The 21523-nt window shown below is 45.8% G+C and overlaps 1 protein-coding gene across 1 annotated transcript in view; it reads left to right on the top strand.

Annotated features, from left to right (window-relative positions):
• Positions 1 to 10540: 10540 nt before the first annotated feature.
• The window catches only part of B4GALNT3 (beta-1,4-N-acetyl-galactosaminyltransferase 3), a 96582-nt gene continuing 85599 nt past the window's right edge, over positions 10541 to 21523 (top strand). Inside the window, exons 1-3 of the mRNA XM_066633475.1 lie at positions 10541 to 10653; positions 12517 to 12528; positions 18049 to 18062. Coding sequence (XP_066489572.1) covers positions 10541 to 10653; positions 12517 to 12528; positions 18049 to 18062 — 139 coding nt within the window. The remainder of the gene's footprint in view (positions 10654 to 12516; positions 12529 to 18048; positions 18063 to 21523) is intronic.

Here is a 21523-nt window from a genome sequence, read left to right as displayed (position 1 = left end):
ACATTGCAGGATCTAGTCCCGAAGTTTCCCTTTTGTGGAAAGCATCTTCAGGGGTTTCAAAGAATTTGCATCCTCTCAACTGTCAGGTGGCCACCAGCTTAACTGCCAGTTTCTACCTGAATTGTTAAAGGCATACTAACATTCTTATCTGTTTATCATTGCTATATAGGTTTCTCTTCAAAGTTTTAATTCTAGTGATAGATATAGAATCCTTTATTGGCATAAAAACAAACAAATCTACAACTATATACATTTGGTCAGCCAGGTAACAAATCAACTTCTTGATTGCGCAGCTCAATTAGCCGATATAGGAAAGTTGCCACAGTATCTGTTATTTCCCCTGAAGAATCAGTTAGGAAGTAGCGTATTCTTGCCACGTCTGTAAGTCCTCCTCTTGTTCTCAGTATAGGATCCAAATATCTTTGACAAATCTCAGTGTAGAAGGAACAATAAAGAATGGAATGGACAATGGTCTCAACACAATCCAGCCCACAAGGGCATCGTCTTTCAGAATGAGCTTTCATATGAAATTTCCCCAAAAGGGTGGCTGACGGGAGCACATTAAAACTCACAAGGGAGAAAGCTCTCCTTTTTTGATAAGTGTGCATTGAGTAAAGATATGAGGCTACTTGACCATACAATATAGGAATTTCCAGACTTATCGGGAAACATGCTCTGTTTGCCATCCTATAAAGATCCTGCCTTTCAATGTCAAGAAATCTGCATTTGATGCACTGATATCCCTCTTGTTAAGGAAGCGAGCCTAAAGACAGCCTGATCGAGTTAATTTTCTTTTCCAAAATGGTTATGGCAAGGAGCCGATTAGATTCAAGGAACATCATATAGAGCAAGCTTCAAGGGTCATAGTTGTAATATACGCACAGCCAATATTTAATGGCCATCAGCCAGGCCCTTGTTTCCAACAATGATTGGCCCATTTCTAGACATAGGGCTGCGTAAGCTACACGATTTGGAAGATCCAAGACTTTTTGCAGAAATTTACCTTGGACAGACTCCAGGGCTTTGTTTAACACCCCAGACCAAAGGGGAATTCCATAAAATAACTGGGGAATCACCTTGGCATTAAAGGTCTTCAAGGTTCTCTCTCGCATAGAAAAAGCAAGCGATAGACTGAGAGGTAACGTTAGCTACATTAATTGCCATTTTTCTGTGAATAGCCCAGGAGAGATTATAATGTAAACTTAGACCAAGGTATTTAAACTGCTTAACTTGTTCTAGTTTGTGTCCATTTAGTTGCCAATTATACAACTTCCACATTCTAGAGAATACAAGTATTTTAGATTTGTCAAAATTCAGCTGTAACTAGTTTTCTGTCAAGTACTCCAAACACTTTTTCAAAAGGCGTTTTAAACCCAAATGGGTCCAAGACATTATTACAGCATCACCCGCATATATGAGGATCGGTACCTGAGTGGATCCTAATCTGGAACAGAGCCCATCCACCTTAGTCAGAGAGGGAGCCAAATCATTAATAGAGTAAATAGGGTGGGGGCCAAAACACACCCTTGTTTGACACAGTTTTCCTTGTAAGGTGCCCTGCAGAGGTACACTTTATTTGGCATGTAGTGTTTTGATGGAGTCTCCTTATAAGGAATAGTTGTCTCTTGTCCATTTGTAGGTTTTCTAATTTATTCCAAAATATCTCCCTATCATAGAATCAAAGGCTGCTTTTAAGTCTAGAAAGGCTGTGTAAAACCTAGTCTTTCTAATATATTTCTCAAAAAAGTGTGAAAGGATGGTACAATGGTCCAGGGTACATTTACCCTGTTGAAACCTCACCTGCTCCGGGCCCAACTGCTTGCTTTAATTCTAGTGTATTTAAGTGCTGGTCCCTCAGTCTCACACTGTGGGACCGAGTCATGAACGAAGTTGTATGACGACAAATGGGGGTTGCGCCAATTGCCGACAAGATGTGCGAGGCATGACTCTGCTGGTACATTCATGTTATTCGGAGTGATGAGGCTAGCGTGGCGAAGACAGCATATCAACTATCTCCAACTGGATGCCGTCTGCGAGGAAGACTGAAGAAGCGGTGGCTCGAACAATTGAAAGAAGACACGTGGGCACTTGACATCGCCCCAGAAGATGCCCTGGACCATGCCAAATGGCACGTGGCTTACAGAACAGCGGACCCCACATTGACGCGGGAAAATCACTAGGACAAAGATTTAAGTGCTGGAAGCCAGGCATTACATATTCTGACAGTCTCTTCTTTTTTGTTGATATTGTTCTTATGTTTTGGAATTTCCGTGGCCTCTCTATAGATTCTTGGGGTTGTATTGTTGCACTGTGGAAGAACCTGAGTCTGATTAAAATTTATCTGGTGACCAGTTCTCACAGCATGCTCTGCCACTGCTGATTTTTCACTTTGTTCTAAGCGGCGTTCATGCTCCTTTATTCTTGTAATCATGCTCCTGTTTGTGGTCCCTGTGTAAACTTTTCCACACTCACAAAGAATATGATAGACACCAGCCATGGAGTGTGGTGGTCTTTTATCTTTCACAGACCGCAATGCCTGAGATCTTCTTGGTAGGTCTATAGATGGGTCTGAGGTTGAATTTCTCCAATATCCTCCCAGTCCTATCCATGATGTTCCGAATAAAAGGCAAAAATATTTTTCTTCTGGTGTCATCTTCTTTTGCAGCCACTTTTCCTCTGGGTCACAAAGCACTGTTAATTTCTCGTTCTGTGCACCCATCTATCTGCATTTTGCTGTAAGGCTCATGTATCATGTGCATATTCTCCATGTAAATATTAAGGTACATCTAGCTCTGGCAATTAAGGTGTTAATTAGTCCTTTTATTTGCTCAAGATGATGATTGGAGTTTTCATGCAGGTAATGGTCTGTATGTGTAGGTTTTTTGTATATCCCAGCATGCCATCCTCCTTGTGGCTAACAAGCACATCCAGGAACAGTATCGACCCATCTTTCTCTTGCTCCATGGTAAACCTGATAGCTGAATGTCTATTATTTAGGTGTGATAAAAACAAAATAATTCTTCTTCCCTCTCATCCCAGATAGTGAAGACATCATCGACATAACATAACCAGATCTTAGGTTTAAAGTTGCTAGTGTTAGTGCCTCATCCTCAAATTTTTGCATATACAGCCACTATTGGGTTCAGTAGACTGCCCATGGCTACTCCATTGATTTGTTCATAAAATTTGCCATTCCAGCTGAAATAAATGGAGGTGAGGCAATGATGGTACAAGTCCATCAAGTACAAGTCCATCAATGATGGTACAAGTCCATCAATGATGGTACAAGATATTTTTAGGAACTATGTCCTGAATTAGAAGCATGACCTCTCTCAGTGCTACCTTTGCAAATAGAGATTCCACATCAAAACTGACAAGTCTTGCAGTGGTGGAAATATGCTGGTCCTTTAGAATTTTAACAAAGTGCGCAGAATCTTTTACAAAATGTGGGTGTATTTCCTACAGAGGGTATTTTTCAAGGTTTTTACAAGATGAAGTCCTATTCTTCTCCCTGTTTTCTGCCGCCCCCCCTTGTTCTCCCTGTTAATGTTGTTCCTGGGTGATATCAAATTCCATGGCTTTCAGTACAATCTAGTATGTAACTATTCTTATTAAAAATAATTTGGGCCCTTCTTGGTGCTACTTTAAACAAGCTGGTCCCTTTTAAGGCAAAAAGCTGAAATAAAGGAAAATGTAGAAGTTATTAGCAAAGCTGGCTATTAATTTAAGGTGATGCAGTACTTAAAGAGCCAATAGAAACCACTTTGTGCTGTACTCCCTAGGAGCAGGAGGGCTTGGAGCCTGATTAGCAAAATTAACTTCTTTGGCAGTATTATTTTTATTTATACATGGTGGTTGACAAGAAGGAGAAGACAAGTGCTTACTCCAAGGGCCTCACAATCTAAAATCAGCACAAGGAAGAACAGCAGCAAACTGGGAGACCAGTGGAGACAAGCAGAAAATGGGGGTAGTATACTGGATTATTTCATTTACCCAAGCGTGGGTTTAGTTACAGCAAAATATGGGAACTAGGGAGTTAGGCCAAACACTTCACCGAAAAAGTTACTTTTGAGGAATTTAAAGGAAAGAAGAGAGGTGGTATAGCAGAGATTTTCTGGGAGGCAATTCACTGCTTGAGAGTTTGCAAGAGGAAGGATCCTGTTCTAGGATAAACATATGGAAAGGAAAGGTCCCTTTAGCAATGCACAGAGTCATTACTGGCCCTTGGAGTGTTGCCACTTACGCAATGTTTTCTTGGCAAACTATAGAGCACGGTGGTTTGCCATTGCCTTCTGCAGCTGTATTTCCTTTCCCCCATCAAGATGGGTACTCATTTTACGGACCTCAGAAGGATGGAAGGCTGGGTCAACCTCTAGTCAGCTACCCGAAAACCCAAATTCTGCTGGGTTCTTAAGCATATGAGGCACTTACAAAAGCAGCCATTGGTAGTCATTGCTCCAAAATTCAAATGAATCAACTACACCTTGCTGGCACAGCAAAGTTTTACCATGAGGCTAAAGCTCCTAGGAGCTCCTACCCTGGGTGACAAACAAGTTAACAAAACAAAGGATCTCCAACCTTAGGCTGCCCTCATGGCTAAACTCAATCAAGGAGGCATGTAAACAAACCAATGGACCATCTGAGCTAGCCACTGCATCTCTGAGACTCTAGCCTCTGAGACCAACAGCTAACAAAAAACGTCTCTGGTGGAGCTCACCCCACAAAAAGTCCTATCGGATTCTATAGGTGAAAAAACTATAAAAACCTTTTCTCCAAAGGTTTTTCAGCTTTTGAATTTTCCTTGAAATTTGTGAAACACAATCTCAAGTACATTAGTGTAGCATGGGATTATATTGTATGATGCATCTATAAGAGTGGTCCAACTTTTGGCAGCAGGGGGGCACATGACTCTTGTATGACCCCTGGCTGGGATGACTGGGAAGTAATTGGCATTGACATGTAAATGAAAATGTGGAACAAGGAGGAAAATATTGCAGAAACAAAGGGCGAGACTTCAAATATACATTGGCTCACACTCTGAACATATATTAACTCATTAACAAAACTGTAAGCAAACAGACAGCTGCCCCAAGGTGACTAAAAACAATTGTCCTGCATATCTACTCTTACCCTGGGGAGCTGATGGTCAAATATATGGTCCTATATTACTGGAATTCAATCATATCTGAATTTGACAAGGGAGCTTTAGCATCTGCATTGTACAATTCACTTCTGATCACCCCAGCACTTCAAAGCTTCACGTTGCACATCAGAACCAGTCAAGTTAAAGGAGCATTTATCCCTGCCACTCTTCATTATTTTTGCCATAATGTTCCAAAACACTAGGGGGCACAGGCACTCCTTGAATTCTTTGGTAGATGAGGGAATTCTTTTGCTTTTATGTAAAATAAAACGTATTTGCAGTGTGATTTCATTTCTAACTATTTTTAAATACACAGGTATCATTAGTTCTCTTCCTCCCAAGACTGTCTGGAGCTCAGGAGACACCAATTATTTTCATCTGATATTTCTCCCCTAGCAGAACGATGAAACACGGAAGGCATGCTTTCATGTCTGAGAAGAATGCCTATTTTAATTGTTCCTATTATAGGCTGCTATCTGTGAAGGGAGGATAGTACTCCTATACTGCAACCCTATGCACACTTACCTGTGAGTAAGTTCCATTGACTACTATGGAACTTACTTCCGAATAAACATGCATAGGATTGGGCTGCTAGCCTGCTAAACAGTTTTCTGTCTGGATCTGAAGTAAATACCTTGTTGGCATCCTTCAGTCTTGGAAGACTATGGTATTGCGCTCTGAATGGTGGTTCTGGAACAGAGTGTCCTCTCCAGTCTTTCCAATGGAAAGGCAGAAGCCAATACGGTTGGTTTCAGCGGCGTTGCAGGAGTTGCCAGAATGTGACTGCGTTCAGCCATGAACTGCCTCAGGGACTCCGACTCCGGATTTTGCCTCGAGGTTGACTCCTGAAGCCTTTTCCATAACTGGATGTAGCCACAAGGCAGTGGAGGTTTGGGATCAGAGTTTTCCTTCTCTCAGATGAGCTGCCTTCCCAGGCTAAAGAGTCCCATCTACCCGGTGGCTGTTTAGTCGCCTCTTATGACAAGTACAGCCAAACTGAAGGCCTATTCTTATCCCCTAGCCCCCAGGGGTTTGAAGTAAATACATGCACTTGTATTTGAAACTGCATTCTATATCATCCCAATCTGCCTAATACGTTGTTGACCAGTGTAAAGGAACATCTCTAGGTGTTTGACAAGCACATCTGTACAGATAAACTAATCCAATTCCCTGAGCTAATTGATTATTTGTTTGCCTTCTGGTGCATCTTAATATAAAATAGAAAGGAAGGATAGTTGTTTATTCAGGCTACAATCATATGCACACTTCTGTGGAATTAAGTCCCCTAAACTCAATGGACTTAGGACCCAAATCTCTCCTCCCTTAGCACCACTGCTGAGCTCCAGTGCTGAGCACGTTTATGGCACCTTGGGAGGAGGGAGTGGTGGTTACGGGCCAGGCTCCATGCTGGCACAGACATGGGACTTGGCGGGGCCTGCGCCCTTACTCAGGGGAAGCAGCAAACATCCCCTTCCCATGAGGAGACCTCTGGCAGCTTCCTGGCACCAGCAGGATACAGCGCTCGACATTTTGGTGCCACTATTCCTCTGTGTGCCATGGCCATTAGGATTGGGCTGTTACTTCTGAATAGACTTACATATACTGCTTGTAAACAAAAGCGGTTTACAAAAGAAAGGAACACGGTGTTTTGCCATGGCAAAGGGCTCACAGTCTAAGATAAAAATATTTATAATAAATCTCCATTGCCAACTTGACTTGTTTTCTGAATAAGCAAGAACTGATTATGGGTAACTGTGCTGTTTATAGCTGCCCTTCCCTCTCCCCCTCCTCTCTGAATCCAGCTATCTTCATGCTGTGCTGTGCCTGAATATAAATTATGGATTTACTATCTTTGATCTCCTGTCCCCCAACTTTTTTCCCCAGAGATTCACTGCTGCTACAGTTAAGTCTTGGAATGAACACACATTTCTCTGTCCCAGTGACAGAAGTGATATTAAATGTGAGTATTGGTGAACTTTTATTGGCAAGTTTCCTGTAAGCATCCCATTCAGGCTCTTCTTTGGAAAGCATCATCTGTCCCGTGCTTGAATACAGTGGCAGTGGCAAAGGCAAAGTAAGAACACAAAAAGTTCATGTTCAGGTACTCAAGCAGTGGGTCAGTGTGATGACTTTCTTCTGGAGATGCAGAAAAATACATTCTCTCTGAAAATAAACAATCTACGAAATAGGCTACTGGAGCAAAATTCAATGCAGGTCAGAAAATTAAAGAGGTATCAGTTTTCACAGAGCCTTACATTTGCAGGGTCTAATTTGAGCCCTGACATGTCCCACTGAATGTTTGACAGCCCAATCCTACCTAAAATCCCTGTGTGGTGATGCTGCATGAGAATTTCTGGCTGCTGAAAGTCTCTTTGGGGAAAGGGGAATTGTTCCCTTGCCCGGCATAAGCCCCAGCAGCCAACAATATTGCCGGTGCAAGTCTGTGTTGATCCATGTAGTCCATGTTGATTCATTGATCTCCCCCACCTCCATCCACCCAGTTTTTCCCATTCTCTACCCATCCTCAACCACTTCCTGCCTCCCTCCAATTTCCTGCACTGGCTCACCTAGGGCAGAGGATCTTCTGCAGTCTTTCAGCAATAGGAGGCCACTCCAGCCTCCCTAACAGTTGGCCTGCAACACACGCCAGTAGAAGCTGCTTTTGCCTCCTATCTATTGTCATTGTCTTCCCAGTCCTTTTTATTTCCATGAGATGTTGCAGACGGGAGCATCAAGAAGTGACACTTTCCACCAAACTGTCTTCCATGACTGGCTTCAGATTTTTGTAGAGCATGTCTCTCTCATGTTCCACTTACTGGCTGTTGATATCTCTTTGAGCACGGTCTTCAACTTTTCAGACCTAGGTGTTTAGCCCAAATATGGATGATGAGAACCAGATCTGTAGGCAGAAATGCTGTGATGAGAGGATTCAAGGGGTCAGGGAAATATTACATTACAGGTAGCCTAATAATATAAAAGTATTGATTGTATTTGGTGTGGGTAGCAGAAGGAGGAAAGACAGACTGGATTAATGGACTGAGGAATTGATGGCTAATGGACTGGTGTGTGAATGGACTTTGGAAGCTGCTGGAGCAGAAACTACTGGAGACACTAAGACTGGTGTCTGGCTGCTGTGCCCAAGACCTGCTGAGGACCAAGGGGCTGCTGTAGTGGTGGGAGGCTGCTGGCAAGAAGGAGGACCTCTGTAGGTTAAACAGGTGAGCTACCCTGGTGGTGGGGTCCAGCAGTACTGCAGGGCAGAATGAGGGTCATTTTTGAGGAAAGAAGGGGAGCTAATTAGCTAAAAGTGGGCATAATTCTCCTGGTGGAGCTTGGACAGGGAATCTGGCAGAACAGTAATACAGCACATGTTTTGCACCCAGCAGGTCCCGGATTCAATCCCTGGCATCTCCAGATAGGGCTGGGACAGACTCCTGTCTGAGACTGTGGAAAGCCACTGCCAGTCAGTGTAGACACTTCTGAGCTAGAAGGATGAATGATCTGACTTAGTACGAGGGTCGCCCAGAGAGTAATGCACCACATTTTTTTTCTCAGCCTACAGTAATGGTACGAATGTGAAACTTTACGAGTAGTAGCAGCAGCAGTGAAGGAAAGGCCAGCCTTGCTTTGTGCAAGGCCTTTTATTGGCGTTGAGCTATTGCAAGACCTTCATTCATTCATATAAGTCCATCTTTAATACGTATATTCATTTATGTAAACTTATGTAAATTTATTCAAATTTTAAATGTAAATTTATTCTTCCCCCCCCCCCCGGCCCCCAGAACAGTGTCAGAGAGATGATGTGGCCCTTTGTCCAAAAACTTTGGACACCCCTGGGCTAGAGTACTGGAGGAATATAGCAAGTGCCTTCCTTGACTTCCTCCCCTTAGGGCTCAGCAACTGCTGAGCAACTGTTCCTACCAGAGGAATGAGGTGATGGGCCTGAGGGTTCTCTCCCCCTCATTCTAGCACAGGCAGCAGGAAGGGGGGGGGGGTTGGTTGGTTTGTTGGTGGTGATGGAGAGGCCTCCAAATTTTAACCGTGGGTACAAAGTTTCTTTTGAGCCTGTTCCCAAAGGAAGAGGGAGCAGGTGAAACAGTTGGGGAGGATGGCAATGAGGGTGGGCAGGTTGGGGGCAAAATAGGGGAGGGGGAGGGTGGCAACAGTCAGAATAATCTTTGGAGCCCAAGTCAACAGTGCCCAGGTCTGCCGGCCCGTGCAGTGCTGGCAGCTAGATACAGAAAACCAAACACACTCCTAAGTTCCTCTAAAATCTTTTAAATATGGAAAATCTTTATTGCAGAAAATTCGCATCACGGCATTTAGGCTCACACTAGAATGGAAAGTGTCCTGTGCGGACTAAAAGTACTTCCTGAGGCTCTGACCCCGAGCTCCTAAGACACTCCTATGGCGTCTAGCCTGGATGCCTTTAAAAGGGGATTGGACAACTTTCTGGAGGAAAAATCCATTACGGGGTACAAGCCATGATGTGTATGCGCAACCTCCTGATTTTAGAAATGGGCTATGTCAGAATGCCAGATGCAAGGGAGGGCACCAGGATGAGGTTATCTGGTGTGCTCCCTGGGGCATTTGGTGGGCTGCTGTGAGATACAGGAAGCTGGACTAGATGGGCCTATGGCCTGATCCAGTGGGGCTGTTCTTATGTTCCTTCATGCTAAGCAGATCCACAAGCCAAAGAGCTACTGTAGAAGGCCAGTTTCCTCCCAGAGGTGGCCTGGTGTGTCTGGCTTGTGGCTGCAGTGGCCGCCATGTGCCCAGGGTAGTGCCCCCCAGAGTCCGGGTGAGATTGGAAAAGGTGAGATCCTGGGACATTTCTGGGGCCCTTTCTTGGCCCTGGGTCCAGGTGCAGATCACCCCCCTCTCACGGGCCCTGCGCACTAGCAGCAGGACATGAACGCGTGGCGGGCCCTGCAGGAAGCCCCCAGCACTCCGCTGCGCCGAAGCGCACTGGGGTGCACCAGGGGGGCGCTGCGTGAGGACAGGTGCGGAGCGCCAGGAACAGAGCGCAGCAGCGCAGGAGGAGGAGAGCCGCCCGGGGAGCCCCGCCCTCTCCAGAGGGGGGTGCGAGGCGAGCGCGTGGCTGAGAAGCGAAAGGCGGGCTGGGCGCCTGGCGAGGGAGCGGGCGAGGAGCGGCAGCCAGGGCTGCGGAGGGAGCGGCGGAGCGAACACCTGGGGAAGGTGGCAGGCGCCGCAGCGCAGTGGCTGGCGCAGGGCCGGAGGGGGCACGGCGGGAGCAGGACCGGCCCCGGCCGAGCAGAGCAGTGGCGAGGAGCAGGAGGCGCGCGCCGCACTGCCGCCCGGGAGCCGAGCAGGGGAGGACGCGGCGGGCAGGAGCGGGGCATGCTCCCCCCGGCCGGCCGCGCCTGAGGAGGCGGGATGAGGAGCCGCCCGCTGCAGCTGGGCAAGGTGCTGAGGAGGCGGTTCCGGCTGGTGCTGGCCTTGGGGGTCTTGGCCGTGGGGCTCTGGGCAGCCTACTTGGAGCTGGTGGCGTCGGCCGAAGCCGGAGGGCACCCCTTGAACCGCAGTGAGTGGCTGGCTGGAGACGGTTGGCGCGCGGGAGAGAGAGAGAGAGAGAGCGTGCCGGCGGCGTCTCTCCTCCAGGCTGGAGGGCAGAGTCCGGGGCGCCACCCTCACCCACTTGCCAGCACCCAGGTAAGGGCAGTGCAGCTCCCAGGTAAGGGAACTAGCATCGCCTTGCCCTGTGACTGCCCCCCCCAACCGCAGGGTGCCGCACACGCCCCGTTGGCACAGCTCTGCCGGTGCTGGCAAGTGGGTGAGGATTGCGCCCCAGCAGGCTGGGCTCACAGGCGTCCAAGCAGCCGTTTTCAACTGGTGTGCCGCGAATGGTCCACAGGTGTGCCACAGGAGTTTGGGGGAGGGTCCTTTATTAGTAGGGCCATTGGGGGATGTGAGCCCCCCCCCAACAGCATGGTGTGCCTTGTCCATTGTCAAAAACTGATGGTGCGCCTTGACAGTTTTAGTACCTGATCAGTGTGCCATCAGACAAAAAAGGTTGAAAATAACTGTGTTCAAGCAATGCTCCACTTTAGGACCCAAGCAGGTGGCTCCTCCAGGGCTGTTGAAGAGGGAAAGTTAGGGACAAAACCAGCCCCTCTACATAGGAACTGAAAGGGGGGGCGGGACCACACCACACCACAAGGATCTGTGTGCTAGTTTTGTGGAGAAGGTTGGAGACCCACTGTGAAGCATTCTGGCCATGTACAAGCTGACCAAGAGCAGGTGCTGTGAGAAGTCTTTGATTCACATCACAGCGGAGTCATCCACTTTACGGAGGTTTTCTCCCTCAGCCCCTCCGTATCCATAAGAGTAGCTTAATATAGAGATGGCTGTTTGATAAAGGATGGTTGTTAAAGGGTTAGTGAGACAAGGTTTGTGACATATATGACATACGTTTGTGACATAGGCTTGTGACATTGTGCCACATATGGGACAAGTATATAAACACTAAGAATTTTTTGATGGTGGTTGTTGCTGGTAATACGGGATCAGATGTGCTAAAAGAAGTGCTAAACCATTGAATTCAGTGTCATAAAACAAGGGCAGATTCTTAGAACTTAAGTGCAGGAATTTAAGCATCTTCCTTGAGGCTAATTGTACCCTGATCAGTCTTCCTCCACTAGCACAGAGGAATGTAGCCAAAAATGTTGACTTTGCCTAAGGTTGGAGTCCTCTTTCTTGGAGCTTAAATATGCCTTTGCCTGATTCTTGTTCTAGAGGAGCTGCCCAAAGACATGGAATTAAGGAACAGTCATTTAAAATCTGCCAGCTGAAGGCTCAAATATATTGTTTCCTATCATAGGCTGGTCTGAAATTAGTAGGTCTGGAAGCAGCATGAATTGATAGTTTAGCTTTTGGATGTAGTTGGGTATGTAGGAACGATTATAATTTTTTCTTCCTTTCTGCATCCTGCTAGTTAGGAACACCAGTAGAACTTACTTGTAATTAGAAATAAAATAGGAATGACCCACTTCACAAGTAGGCAAACTCAGATGTGAACTGGCATTGTGTTTCGTCTTTTTCTTATACATAAAGCTAGAAATGTCATTATACTGTACTCCAATGGGACAGAATAAAGTTCTTTCACTCTTACACACACATGGACACATGTTCATATATTACACACATTTAAAAAAAAAATTTTTCCCAAAAAGAAGAACTGTCCAAGGCCATAAATGTATCAGAAGCTTGATCTGATGTCACAGCACTTTGTAATGTCTACTAAAGCTTGCTAACAGCCTGGTAGTGATACAATTCATCAAACTTTGGGCTTCTTCAAACAATGTAGGGATCCTAACGATAGTGTTTTTTCTCCCCCCCCCCCGGTTTGTCAGTCTAGAACAGGGGTGCCCAAACCCCGGCCTGGGGGCCACATGCAGCCCTTGGGGGCTCCCAATCAGGCCCGCGGGGAACCCCCAGTCTCCAATGAGCCTCTGGCCCTCCGGAGACTTACTGGAGCCCATGCTGGCTCGACACAACTGCTTTCAGCATGAAGACAACTGTTCAACCTTTCACCTGAGCTGTGGGATAAGGGCTTCCTCCACTACTTGCTGTTTCACGTCTGTGATGCAGCAGTGGCAGCAAAGGAAAGGCTGGCCTTGCTTTGAGCAAGGTCTTTTAAAGGACTTGAGCTACTGCAAGATCTTCATTCATTCATATAAGTTCCATCTCTAATAAATTCATTTATGTAAATTTATTCAAATCTTAAATGTAAATTAATTCTTCCCCCCCCCCCGACACAGTGTCAGAGAGATGATGTGGCCCTCCTGCCAAAATGTTTGGACACCCCTGGTCTAGAATTCCTAATAAGAAAAAAAGAGATCTTAGAGTGATGTACTGAGCCACACTAAGTTGAAATTGCATATGTTGGTCAAGTGAATAGTTTACTGTTATCTAAATGCTAAGACCAGCCCATATTCAAAAGACATTGCAAAAGTGAATTGCCTGAATGTGGTTAGCATGTAGGTTCACCATCTTCTATACTACTTATTGAACAAGTGAAACTATTATGTGAATAGACGTTTTAGTTCAAGTAAGATTGTATCTCTTACTAACTGCATGCAATTGTCATTTAATGGGGAAAAAAGGTGAACTGAATTTGACTTTTAGTAGGATTGCTATCTGATTAAATAAACCTTAGGGCACAATCCTAACCTGCGCCAGTACAACCAGGCTGGATGGCCAGCACTATATCCAACACAGATTGGGAGGCTGCTGGAGGTCACCTTAGGGTAAGGGGTATGGGGCTTTTTGGATCGGCACCAGCTATTTAGTCATATAAGGCTGCCCAGGCCAGGGACAGAGGTAGGATTCACCATGCATTGCCACCACCAGTCCCACCTCTTCCCATCCATAAATGTCCCCTCCCCACCCCTGAAATACCCTCCTACCATCCTCTCTCCACCTGCGCTGCCTGGCAGAAACCTACCTTCCTCAACCAGCACAGGAACAAAATCTTGTGCCAGCAGGCTGGCACAGATCCTTAGGTGTGGCCTGTTCCTGAGTTGGCGCAATGTGCTTTGTGGCATATTTGCGATGCTTGGGAGCTAGTGCAGGGGGCCTGAACTGGCACAAGTAATTGTTTGGATTGGGCTGTTGATATGCATATGAAAAGTGCAGTAAGAGAAAGCAATGTTTTAGATCAGTGGTTCTCAAACTGGTGGTCACAACCCACCAGTTCCTGTAAAGGTTTCCCTGTCCCTTTAAGGGGTGGGGGGAGGCAGTGATGCAATCCCCAGGATCGTATTGTTTGCGATCACTTGTTTTGAATGTTCCAAACCTTGGGTAGCCCTGCAGAGGGCTGCGCAGAGCTCCCTGCACCTCCTACAATGTCCTGCAGGCCTGTGTGAGTAAAAGCACCCCTTCACCCCCCCCCCTTAGTGACATGATCCTGGTGATTACGTCACTGCCCTCGCCCCTCCCCTGTAAAAACTTACTTAGAAAGTAAATCTCCCTAAAAGTTTGAGAAACATGTTTTAGATGATGCATTCATTATTTATTTATAAAATAATTTCTGTTCTGCACATTCCATCCAGATAAGGTTTTCAGAGCATCTATTGTTCATCTAAAATGCACAAATACCCAAGTAAACAAAATTACTCATGCTGCAATAGCAGGGAAAAATAAAAAAAGCATGCCTTGTATTGTACTGGACATAATCTTAGAAGACCACATGGGATGTCTTTCACATTAGGGAATGCCTCTTTTAAGGTGACACTTGCCACCTGTGGTTTTTAAAAATCTGCTTACGGGTTAGAGACAGTTCTTTAAATTATTGTTCTTTTATCATTGTAACCAGTGAATCAAGGGAGCCTGCAATTCTAGATACTTACTTGGGAGTAATACCCCAATCCTATGCATGTCTACTCAGAAGCAAGTCCTATTATAGTCAATGGGGCTTACTTCCAGGAAAGTTTGGATAGGATTGTAGCCTGAGTCCCATTAAAATTATTAGGGCTTACCTACATAAGGCTGCATGGCAATTGGTGCAGCTGTAGTTTCTAGTCCTCATGGCTGCGAAGTTATTCTAGGAGAATGGAACAGATGTTATCATAGCTCTGTAGTCGGCACAAAAAATTGCACCAGGCACAGCCAACTAGGTGCAATTATAGGTTAAAGGATAGATTCTGATGTATTTAAAATATCTGTGTCAAGTTTATGTTTGTAGCTTGCTCTCTTCTTCTTCTCCTCCATGTCCTGTTAAGATAAGATATATTCCTGCATCTCTTGTTACTGTATATTTTTTGTTGGTGCTTGCACTTTCTCTCTCACACATATAAATTGTCTAAAATATTTGTCTAACCTTCATCTCAATCAGTATTAGTACATACAATCTGTGCAATTTACTTGCATTAGAGCAGACTGCTGTTGGTACCTGGTAAATGATTACCCGAATTTATTATAGATGTCAGTGGCTAAGGCCATGATTCTCTTTTTGCTTTGTTTATCATGTAAAACTAGTTTATATCATTGACACTGTCATAAGAGGAGTGCACTGTATTTATGGAATGCTTAACAATTTATGCCAGCAGACAGGCATGCTTATTTAGTTTTCTGCAATGAAGATATAAAATGTGTGTGTGGGGGGGGGGGGAGAGATGCATTTGCTCTTTCCATTTTAAATATTTCTTGCACAAAAAGCCAATGTAAATGAAGCATATATGCCTGCTCCTATTAAGAATGACATGGCCCTATATTAAATCACAGTATTGTTCAGAGGCATTGTATGATAATGTTGTGATTGAACATTGGCCGAATGGTGCTAGCATTTGTATATCTAAGATACACAGTCAACTTCTCATCCTTGGTTTCCAAGATCTAAGCAGCAACAGTACTGTTGAACACGATCTACTAGGAAGATTTACTGGGAAGCCCTATGGGGTGCATTGCAGCTGCACTAGTGCTGGCAAGTTGGATAGGATTAGGCACTAGTCTGCACCTAGGATGTTGGAGGGTGAAGAAAATGATCATGTACTTTGCACACTGAGTGTCAGGCTGGAGAGAAATCTTGTGCACTTAAATACGTGGCCATCTAAACATTTGCAAGATATGCAGAGTTGACACCTAAACTTTGCAGAATCATAGGAAGATGCATTATACCAAATGGTGTGGCGGGGGTACCCTATTGCGAAGCTGTTTCCCTTACCCAGGGGAAGGGGATGAAAGTCCCCATCCCCCAAGGAGCCGCGCTGGCTGCCTGGGGTGCCCTGGATACTGCAGCAGCCGTTTTGGCATTGCAGCAGTTCCACGTATCAGGCAGCTCAGAGTTGGGCTGGGAGGCTGTTAGAAGGTTCCAGGGTTTTATTCTTAATTTTTTAAAATTGTTCTTCAAAGTCTCCCAGGTGGAAAAATCTAATGACAACACATAATTGGGCATGAGCCAGCATTTCTAGCATTGCTGATGCAATAGTCTCCCACCGCATTTGTTGTTCTGAAACCCGAAGGTAGATTTTTCAGTAACTTTCCAGGGCTGGAACTGGACCTGTAGTATATCATTACTGTATTTCCATTTCTCTTTTGAACAGAATAAACTCTGTTCAGCTTTCTCTATAAGGTGTTTTTGGGATATGCTCTAATGCAGGGGTGCTCACACTTTTTTGGCTCAAGAGCTACTTTGAAACCCAGCAAGGCCTGGAGATCTACCAGTTGTTTTTTTTACAATGTTCGCGCCATCATAACATATAACATTTATGTGTACAAAGTATGTTGGTGTTCCTTGAGCCCTACTGAGTATAACAGGACTTACTTCTGAGTAGACATGCCTAGGATTAGGCTGTGAGGCTGCAATCCTAGCCACACTTACCTGGGAGTAAGCCCCATTGAGTACATTGGGGCTTACTCCCGGCGTTTCCTCCCAGAGGCACCTGAAGGGGGGGTTGGCACTCTGCAATCTACTCATTTTGCCTCGCGATCTACTGGTAGATTGCGATCGACCTATTGAGCATCCCTGCTCTAATGGAACTCAGCACCAAGTAGGGTTAAATATTTGTTTTGTTTCATTTTGTGATAAACCAAGAGGAATTATCTTGCTATATGGAAATATTGGGATCAAAGTTCTGATCTCCACACAGGGACTTCCTTTTTGGGTGTGTTTTGGGAGCTGCGTTCTTCAGATTGGGACCACTCTGATGGCACTGAATTCCTTTTAGCCTGCGCTTTGCAGTGGACAAAGGCATGGTTTTCTACTTGGACATAGACACATGCCGTGACTCAGTTTCGCTTTCATAGGGCTCAATGCATTTTGCTCATCTGATCTCAGTTTGTTAGTTGCTACTTCATCACCCACCAACAATTGGGTAGTGACCGACAGTTTGAGAAATCCTATTCTAGGCTACCACTCTCCTCTCTTTCACTTTCTCTTCCACTCTGTCTCCCTCTTTCTTCTCCAATCCAGATAGTGCAAGGAGTCTTGTACAGTATTCTGAGTATTCTGAGAGGTTCTGTTTGTGAAGAGTGGACTGAGTACCTGTGTGTGCGTATAGAGCAGGGGTATCCAAAGTTTTTGGCAGGAGGGCCACATCATCTGACACTGCGTTGGGGGCCAGGAAAAAAAGAATTTACATTTAAAATTTGAATAAATTTACATAAATGAATATATTAAAGATGAACTTATGTGAATGAATGAAGGTCTTGCAATAGATCAAGGCCTATAAAAGGCCTTGTACAAAGCAAGAGTGGCCTTTCCTTCACTGCCACTGCTGCATCACAGATGTAAAACAGTAAGCAGTGGAGGAAGCCCTCATCCCACAGCTCATGGATGTCAAACAGTTGCTCTCACGCTGAGAGCAGTTGCGTAGGGCCAGTGTGGGCTCCAACAAAGACACAGTGTAATCCTGTACAGGACACACTGTACAGGACAGACTGTAATCCTGTGCACACTTTCCTGGGAGCAAGCACAATGGGACTTACTTCTGAGGAGGCACGCACAGGATTGTGCTCAGAGCTTGGGAGGAGGACTGAGCAGCTGCACTCAATTGCTTGCTTTTGCACTGCGGCTCGGGCAGGAGGGAATGTGCGGCGGGGGCTCGCCCTCAGCGGCGGTGCGGTGCTCGCCCTCAGCTGCTCCGCCAGCCCGTTCACACCCTCTCCTATGGGGCGCAGCCGCAGGACACGTGGGAGCTGCGCTCGTGCGCTCGTGCACCACTGCCCAGGGCATGCTTCCCTAGCCTATGTAGCCTTGTGTGATGTTCCAAAGCACTTTGAAAGCCTTCTGAGGCCTCATGAGCACTGTTAAGCAGTGCTTCCGGTTTTCTGATGTAAACAAGAAGTACTGTTTAAGGGCACTCTGGAGGCCTCAGAAGGCTTTTGAGCATCCGGGGAAGCAGCGTAGAGCTTCGCCTGCTCACGGAATGGCTCTGGAGGACCAGTGGAGGCGGAAGTGGTGGCATAACAGGTGGAGGCCAGGGCCTTTTGCCCCCCAGGAACGACACTGTTCAATACCATTGACCATACCGTCGTTCTAGATCAACTGGCTGTGTTGGGGCTTGGAGTCACTGATTTGCAGTGATTCTGCTTCTTCCTGGCAGATTGGACCCCAGATGGGGAAGATGGTGAGATTGGACCCCAGATGGTGATACCTGTTTGGCACCAAGGTCGCTGACATTCTGTGCTTCATGCTGTTTAACATCTATGTGAAGCCTCAATATGCAGGTGACATCCAGCCCTATTTCTCTCTTTTACAAGCCTCCAAGGAGGCCATCAAAGTCCTAGAATGCTGCCTGAAGGAAGTAGCGGCCTGGATGAGGGGTAGTAGACTGAAATTAAGCCATTTCTGCCCAACGTTGCATTTACATAACAGGAACCAAATGTGTACATCTGTAGGCTGGGGAGAAATGCGTTAAACCCAGTCACAACAAAGGTCCTCCTGGTTCAGAAGACTGATACAGGTACTAGATCTACAACTTGCTCTAGGTGGGGTAGTACTCCCTCTGAAAGAGCAGGTCCACAACCTGGAAGTCCTCCTGGATTCACAGCTGGCCTTGGATCTCCAGGTGGCATCTGTGGCCAGGGGGGCTTTTGCCCAGTTTCAGCTAGTACGTTGGCTGAGGCAGTGTTTGTGTCAGATGGATCTGGTGATGGTAGTCCATGCCCTAGTGACATCTCTCCTAGATTACCGTAATGCACTTTCCGTGTAGCTACCTGTGAAGATTGCAGTTAGTGCTGCAGTTAGTGCAGAATGCAGTGGCCTGATTCTGTGATGTCATTGCTCTGGCAGCTACACTGGCTTGGGAAAGACAAATGCTGTGACTTTGCAAATCATGGTTCTGCAAGTTGGTTCATTGCATCTGCACCAGGCCTTTTGTTATACAACTCTTCATGGTTGTGTGTATTCAGACATTTCACTCTCAGTCAAGTGGTTGAATTGATCTCTCTCATCCATACTTCTCTAAGGACACAATCCTAACCAGGTCTACCCAGAAGTCCTATTTTGTTCAGTGGGGCTTACTCTCAGGAAAGTGTGGTTAGCATAGGGCCTAAGGGCCCAATCCTATCCAAATTTCCATTGTATTGCGGTACAGCCGCAATACAGCCCCAAGGTAAGGGAATAACTGTTCCCATATGTTGAGGAGGCCTCTGTGACTACATCCCCAACACAGGAAGAAGTGCATACCCCATTGGCACAGCAGCACCGGCACTGGAAATTGGATAGGATTGGGCCCTAAGATGTCACCAGCAGGCATTTATACCAGTTTGGGAAATTGTGTGCTCTTATTGCTTGCAAGACCAAGACCAATCGGGTATCAATTTCTTTGCTGTGTGATCCTGAGGTTTGTATAAGGTAGGAGGAAATTCGTGTGTGCAGCACTAGGAAACAATTGCATATATTTACACATGGCGAGGCAGAACATGAGTAATATTCACACACAAATCTGGATTTTATTTGAAGCTTTGTGAGTGGAAAGATTTGCACAGTGACATTAATTCGAAGTAACACCTTCTTTGAGAATAGCGAAACTGATGAAACTGTCTTTGTTTTTCCAAAAAGAATGCATAATAATGCATAAGTGTGCATATGTAGCATTGGGCAAAACACTACAAGTGCAATAACAATGGAACAGATCTGCTGGGTAGTAAATTCCCAGCATTGTGGGAAGAAAACAAAGTGTCACTTGCCACCTGCTGACCAACCAAGGTGAAAGACGCAATTCTTGTTGCCTGTGAAGTCCAAAGTTTATGGATATTATTTCCTTTTTGCTGTTCTTTTATGTGCTCTTAAAACATCCTGGGGCAGCAGCTTAGGAATCTGAAAGGATTTCAATACGTGCCTGAGACTCTGTGATTTGGACTTTTTCCCTGCAGTTTTACTTAACACTCTGTGAAACAATCGGTGGCTGTACATCCATTCCCCCATTTCCCTAGAACAGATTGTATTGTCAGCAAAATGGCACAGACAGAAAAGGCCCTGTCCAAACCTGCCCCCTCGCAACTCTCCACATCTTGTTTCTCCACATTTCTTTGGCAGGAACATGCTGTATTTCTGTCTCATTGACAATCTGATGTCAGATACTTCTGTCTTATTTCCACATTTGAGCTCAACAGCAGTCACTCATTTTCTAAGACAGTCACATCCAGTATGTGTGTGCATGTGCAGACCCTGTTGCATGATGAGAAATATGAGAGATCGTCAGAAAGTGTGCACTAATGGCTTTTCAAAAGGACTCCAGGGCTTTTGTAGCCTGGAAGAAAAAACCTGAATAATTGCTGCCACTAAACATTCTTTATAAAGCTGGAGGTTTCAACAACATAAGAACATAAGAACATAAGAACAGCCCCACTGGATCAGGCCATAGGCCCATCTAGTCCAGCTTCCTGTATCTCACAGCGGCCCACCAAATGCCCCAGGGAGCACACCAGATAACAAGAGACCTCATCCTGGTGCTCTCCCCTACATCTGGCATTCTGACTTAACCCATTCCTAAAATCAGGAGGTTGCGCATACACATCATGGCTTGTACCCCATAATGGATTTTTCCTCCAGAAACTCGTCCAATCCCCTTTTAAAGGCGTCTAGGCTAGACGCCAGCACCACATCCTGTGGCAAGGAGTTCCACAGACCGACCACGCGCTGAGTAAAGAAATATTTTCTTTTGTCTGTCCTAACCCGCCCAACACTCAATTTTAGTGGATGTCCCCTGGTTCTGGTATTATGTGAGAGTGTAAAGAGCATCTCCCTATCCACTCTGTCCATCCCCTGCATAATTTTGTATGTCTCAATCATGTCCCCCCTCAAGCGTCTCTTTTCTAGGCTGAAGAGGCCCAAACGCCGTAGCCTTTCCTCATAAGGAAGGTGCCCCAGCCCCGTAATCATCTTAGTCGCTCTCTTTTGCACCTTTTCCATTTCCACTATGTCTTTTTTGAGATGCGGCGACCAGAACTGGACACAATACTCCAGGTGTGGCCTTACCATCGATTTGTACAACGGCATTATAATATTAGCCATTTTGTTCTCAATACCCTTCCTAATGATCCCAAGCATAGAATTGGCCTTCTTCACTGCCGCCGCACATTGGGTCGACACTTTCATCGACCTGTCCACCACCACCCCAAGATCTCTCTCCTGATCTGTCACAGACAGCTCAGAACCCATCAGCCTATATCTAAAGTTTTGATTTTTTGCCCCAATGTGCATGACTTTACACTTACTGACATTGAAGCGCATCTGCCATTTTGCTGCCCATTCTGCCAGTCTGGAGAGATCCTTCTGGAGCTCCTCACAATCACTTCTGGTCTTTACCACTCGGAAAAGTTTGGTGTCGTCTGCAAACTTAGCCACTTCACTGCTCAACCCTGTCTCCAGGTCATTTATGAAGAGGTTGAAAAGCACCGGTCCCAGGACAGATC

This window comes from Tiliqua scincoides, chromosome 7 (assembly GCF_035046505.1).
Source record: "Tiliqua scincoides isolate rTilSci1 chromosome 7, rTilSci1.hap2, whole genome shotgun sequence".
Lineage (NCBI taxonomy): Eukaryota > Metazoa > Chordata > Lepidosauria > Squamata > Scincidae > Tiliqua > Tiliqua scincoides.
This window is presented reverse-complemented; position numbering and strand designations above follow the sequence as displayed.